The 6,080-nt window shown below is 43.4% G+C and overlaps 1 protein-coding gene across 1 annotated transcript; it reads right to left on the bottom strand.

Moving 5' to 3' along the window:
* Positions 1-249: 249 nt before the first annotated feature.
* On the bottom strand, positions 250-1,197 carry LOC135883372 (olfactory receptor 52R1-like). The gene has a single exon (XM_065410442.1). The coding sequence runs from the start codon at positions 1,195-1,197 to the stop codon at positions 250-252; it is 948 nt and encodes a 315-aa protein (XP_065266514.1).
* Between the last annotated feature and the right edge of the window lie 4,883 nt (positions 1,198-6,080).

The raw sequence follows: 6,080 nt of genomic DNA on the forward strand, positions 1-6,080 counted from the left end.
TGGGCAGAGGTCATAGCCTCAGGGGTCCATTTAATAGAAATTAGACAGGTGGAATCGCAATGATTTAAGGAGTTGAACACAGAACAATTCCCTAGTTTGTCACACTGACACAGCACAGGAAGGCCAGGAAAGGATTTAATGTCTTTTTGACTGTCTAATAAGTGACTCAGGGTAGAGGGCCCAGCACCATGTTACCAGCCAGCTCTGCAGAGAGCTTAGTCTGAGAGCCAGAGCACCAGGAGAAAACTTTTAAGTCCCCTTATGAGTAAAGAGATGGAGCAGCCTGTCCCGGATCTGTTTGGTCCTCATCCCGTAGATGATGGGATTCAGCATGGGGGGCACCAGGAGGTACACGTTGGCCATGAGAATGTGGAAATGTAGGGGCACATTGTGGCCAAAACGGTACGTGAGTAAGGAGAAAAGACCTGGGATGTAAAAGGCTAAGATGGCGCAGAGGTGGCAGGCGCAGGTCCCAAAAGTCTTAAGCCGGGCATCCTTTGTGGGGAGGCTGAAGATGGCTCTGAGGATCTGGATATAGGACATGGCGATAAAAAGCACATCCACACCAGTCACAGAGAATATCACAAAGAGGCCATAGTAACTACTGATGCGGATGTCGGCACAGGCCAGCTTCACCACGGCCATGTGCTCACAGTAAGAGTGGGGGATGATGTTGGTTCTGCAATATGGCCACTGCCTCGCCAGTAAGGAATAGGGCAGTATGATCATGCCACCGTGCAGCACCACGGCCAGGCCAATCTTGGCCACCATGCGGTTCGTCAGGATGGTGGAATGTCTCAGGGGATTGCAGATGGCCACATAGCGATCAAAAGCCATGGCCACAAAGATCCCAGACTCCATCACTGAGAAGCAGTGAATGAAGTACATCTGGGTGAGGCAGGCACTGAAATCGATCTCCCTGGAATTCAACCAGAAGATGCTCAGCATTTTGGGAATTGTGCACGTGCATAGGGCCAAGTCGGTGATGGCCAGCATGCAGAGGAAATAATACATGGGACCATGAAGGCTCGGCTCCCTCTTCACTATTAATAGGGTAGTGAAGTTCCCCAAGATGGCTATGGCATACATTGTGCAGAAGGGGATGGAGATCCAGACATAGGTCGCTTCCAGGCCAGGAATGCCCAGCAGGATGAAGGTGGAGGGGTTGGTGAAGTCACTTGTGTTGGAATCTGACATGGAGTTGGTGAGAAGGTGTCCAACTCTGAGACAGAACAGTGTCTCCTGAATGTACTGTACGTCCCCCTGACTTCCTGTATGTGACCAGGGTCTCGGGTGATGGTCGCATTACAAATTCCTAGGTGGAGAGACAATGTGAATATGAGACACTACATGCACAACTGGAGGCTGTTCTCATGGGGGAAGCAGATTGGTCGCTCTTCAGACACTTAGAAGTGACATTTTCATTATTCAGATAAATGAATTATGAAAAACTGACCCTAATAATGCCACTTCCATATCTGATGGTGCTCCAGGCATCAATAATTCCTACATGAGGTGATGTGGGAACCCTTAACAGACACCAGCAGGAAACATGGGTATGGATAGTGGTTATCTGTCATTGTTCCTTAATGTAGTGAAACCCATGCTAGAGAATCCATTCTGTAGGGAGTTTCCCATTTACCCGGTTGCTCAAAATCTAAGAGTGGAAAAAATCCAAACGTGTGAGAGACATGTACTGGGGGAAATATCCCAGGTAGAACATGCCTCAGGGGAAAGACTTGACATCACTGATATCAGCTCAATGGAAACACCTGCTCATTCACAAAAGTGGCCAAAACAAAAGCAATGATCAGATACCTATGGAATGGGATGAAGAATAACTTGCTCTGGACATGCACTCAGTTTTGGTCTATAAAGGATATTGCAGATAGGAAGGGGGTTTCCAAGAGGCTAGGAAAATGGGGGAGGCTGCTATATGCAGACAGACTGAAAAGTCTGGGACTGTTTAGTTGAGAGAAGAGACAAAGAAGGGGGTGTATGATAGAGGAGTGGAAAATTAAAAAATGGAGCGGATTACATACAAATGGTCAAACAGAGAACTATTCCCAACAAGTAATATCTATAGACACTTAGTGTTTCAGAATGGCTAATTCCTCAAAGCTGAGGCAAAATTTCAGAAAAACTTATTGGGAGAAAAAAAATAGGTAGAAAACTGGGAAGGAAAAATTGGAATTATATAAGAAGCATTTATTAGATAGCTAGAAAGCCACAATTCCATAGTCAAAAAAGTGGACAGTTTTGGATAAAAAACTGGTTCAGTGACAAAGTGAAGACATTTGCGAGGTTGGGGGGGGAGAGACAGCAATATATAACATATGAAAAAAAGGGAAATAAATAGCAAATAATACAAAATTGAAGTTGTGAAAATTGATCATGGACATTAAAGACATCAGGGGAAAATCCATGTGTGGCAGGTCTAAGGATCACAAAAAGGAGGTTATTTGGTATATTAAGAACAAAAGAAATCCTAGAAAAGGTTTAGGCCAATTCCTAGAGTGAGAAAGGAAACTTTCTAATGTTGCAGAAAAGATAGATTTGTTCAATAAATACATTCGTTCTGCATTTGAAAAGAAACAGCATGAGGTACTCATATCATGTGAGGTGATTACATACTTTCCAGTCCATTAGCAGTCAAGGAGGGTGTTATACAGCATCTACAATAGAACCTTAGAGTTACGAACACCAGGGTTACAAACTGACCGATCAACCACACATCTCATTCGGAACCAGAAGTACGCAATCAGACAGCAGCAGAGCCAAAAAAAAAAAAAAAGAGGCAAATACAGGGCAGTTCTGTGTTTAACATAAACTATTAAAAAATAAAAGGAAAGTTTTAAAAAAAGATTTTGCAAGATTAGGAAACAATGGAAAAGCTGGTCTGGGATTAGTTAAAAAAAAAAGTCTAGGAATATAATTAATGCCAATCAACAACAGAGTTTATGGAAAATCAGTCTTGTCAAATAAACCCAATTTCATCCCTGAATGAGAATACAAGTTTGGTTGATCAAGGGGACCACTCAGATGCATAAAGTTTGATTTCTCTAAAGCATTTGCTTTAGTAGGGAAAACATTCAGATAAAAAAAATGAACACTATAATATCAACAGAAAGAATGAGGAGTACTTGTGGCACCTTAGAGACTAACAAATTTATTTGATCATAAGCTTTCCTGGGCTAAACCTCACTTCATCAGATGCATGTAGTGGAAAATACAGTAGGAATATATATATATATATATATATATATATATATATATATATATATATACACAGAGAACATGAAAAAATGGGGGTTGCCAGACCAATCGATTAAGGTCTGACAACCCCCATTTTTTCATGTTCTCTGTATATATATATATATATCTTCTTACTGTATTTTCCATTCCATGCACCTGATGAAGGGGGTTTTAGCCCATGAAAGCTTATGCTCAAATAAATTTGTTAGTCTCTAAGGTACCACAAGTACTCCTCGTTCTTTCTGCTGATACAGACTAACACGGCTACCACTCTGAAAACTATAATATCAGTAGGGGATATGTAAAATGGACTAAAACCTGGCTAACTGACAGATCTCGGAGAGCTGTTCTCAAAGGGTCATTGTCAGGGAAGGTGGGGAGAGGTTCCTAACGAGGTTCTGCAGAGATCATTTCTAGGCCCAATGCTATTGAATATTGTCATCAATTACCTGGAAGCAAATAGAAAATCACTGCAGATAAAATTTGTGGACAACCCAAAGATTGGCAGAGTGGTTACAATGAGGAGACCAGGGCAGGTATACTGGTTGATCTGGAGCCGGTGAGCTGGGCTCATGCAAATAAAATGTTTTAATACAGTCAAATGCAAAGGGATCCTCTCAGAACAGGACATGCAGGCCCAACCGACAGACTAGGTCACTGTATTATGGAACGCAGGGACCTGGAAAAGGATTTAGGGGTCATAGTGGACACCCAACTCATCGTGAGCTCCCAGTGTGATGCTATGACCAAAAGGGCTGATGTGATCCTTGGCTGCATAAACAGGGGAGTGCTGAGTTGGAGCAGGGGAAGGATTTTACCTCTGCACATGGCATTGGTGAAACCGACTGTGTCCAGTTCTGGGGTCCACATTTCAAAAAGGCTGTTGAAAAATTGGAGAGGGTGCAGAAAAGAGCCACAAAAATGATTGCAGGCTGCAGAAAATGCCTGACAGAGAGAGAAAGACTTAAAGTGATTCATCTTATTTATCTTATCAAAGAGATGATCAAGTGAGACTTTCATGTGTAGAAAACCACCGGTACTAACAGTCTGTGAAATCTAGCAGAGAAAGGCAAATCTAAGCCCAATGGCTGGAACCTGAAGTCAGACAAATTCCAGTTCGAAATTAGGGTGATTAACCGTTGGCAGAAACTGTGAAGGGAAGTGGTGGATTCTCCAGGTCTGCATGTCTGCAGAGCCCGACTGGATAGTTTTTTAGAAGATCTGCTTGAGGGCTTGTCTGCACATAAAATGCTACAGCGGAGACCTCATTTTCAGTTGCTTGTAAGTTTGCCAGACTTTTACCGTTTGGACTGAAATTTCCCTCAATGCGTGTCTGCTTCTGGCTGAATTGGTTTTTTTTTAAAGTTTCCAACCTGAGGGTTCAGCCGACTACTCAAATGAAGCTAGAAGAGACAATGTCTTGCCCATGTTGAAAAATTCTAAGAATTGTTCCAGTGAGGAGCCCTAGGACCTCCATGATTTCCAGCAGATAACAGTCAGGTAACAGTCATCCTGTTACCAGCCAGAGCCATGAAATGCAAGAGGAGGAGGTGACACTCTGGTCTTTCTCAAAGGAGAGTTTTGCTTCAGTGGAGCCTGAGCAATATACAAGCCAGGGCCTTAGAATTTGGGCTTGTAGTATACATCTACTAATGCCTTTTCTCCTGAAAGATCCACCATGCCACTGAAATGCAGCCACCTTAGGGATAGAGGCCATCAGTCAGCCTGGCGGGGGGCGGGGGACACAGCTGTGAAGGACATTTTGGCCCATGATAGTAGAACAAACCCATCACCTCTGGCAAGGGACCTGGGATGTTTAATGGCTGTGCGGAGGGAAAAGGAACACACACTTACTCTCTATCGCACCATGAACATGTTTCACTGGCTTTGTTGAGCAGGTGAACTCCTTAGCAAGAGATGGGTATCTGTGAATTCAGAGATGGAAACGTCTTCCTTGGGAATCCCTCTCAGGTAGCCGTGTCCCACACGTCTCTCACCCCAGCATCTGCAACAACATCCCACGCTGAGAGCTGAATTGGGGGTGTGACCTGTTTATAATATAGCTCTGTGCAATCCCAGCAGCGTTCGCTCAGCCTCTAGGGGAGAAATACGCAAACAGGCTTGAGACCAGAGAGATTCTAGCCAATCTCTCTCTTTCCATGTCTCTACTTCTGTGCTCTTGAGGAGTAAACAGTAATTAAGGAACCTTCCCAAAGGGAGATGAGAACTCTTGGCCTCTCCACTGAGTCAGAGAGGAATTGGCTGCTCTGTGTATTTGTGTATATTTTAAAATTATAGCTGATTAGTAAGAAAACTAGGTATAATGCCTAGGTCTCCAGAGGGTCGGATAGCCTGTAAATACACAGGAGGTCTGGGTAGATAGTAGACAAACAGATCTGGAGAAAGATGACTAAGAGGAGACATTAGCAGGTTTTTTTTTTTCAGGTATATGGGGCTATCACTAAGTGATCAGGGATAAGTAATTCTCATCATTAACTATCACAATACTGTAAAGCACCATTCACCGAAGGATCTTCAAAATACCTTGCAAAGGAAAGTCACTATGAACATATCCCCATTACACAGATAGGTAAACTGGGGCAAAGGGAGATGTGACTTGGCCAAGGTCACACAGAGAACAACAGACAGAATCCAGGATCCTGACTTCCTTGCCATAACCATGGTATCTCTATCAGTAACTGAGCTCATGAGAAGAAGGAAATGAACTCACGCTCTAGCATGGCCTGTTCTTTGGGTAGATGTTATGGATTTCCCCTGAAACTGGGGTACAGCCGAGTCTTCTGACATACTAATCTGGGCTCGTT

The sequence above is a fragment of the Emys orbicularis genome, chromosome 1, assembly GCF_028017835.1.
Source record: "Emys orbicularis isolate rEmyOrb1 chromosome 1, rEmyOrb1.hap1, whole genome shotgun sequence".
NCBI classification, from domain to species: Eukaryota; Metazoa; Chordata; order Testudines; family Emydidae; genus Emys; species Emys orbicularis.

Coding starts and splice junctions, on each gene's coding strand:
- LOC135883372 (XM_065410442.1), bottom strand. CDS start 1,197: ATGTCAGATTCCAACACAAGTGACTTCACCAACCCCTCCACCTTCATC.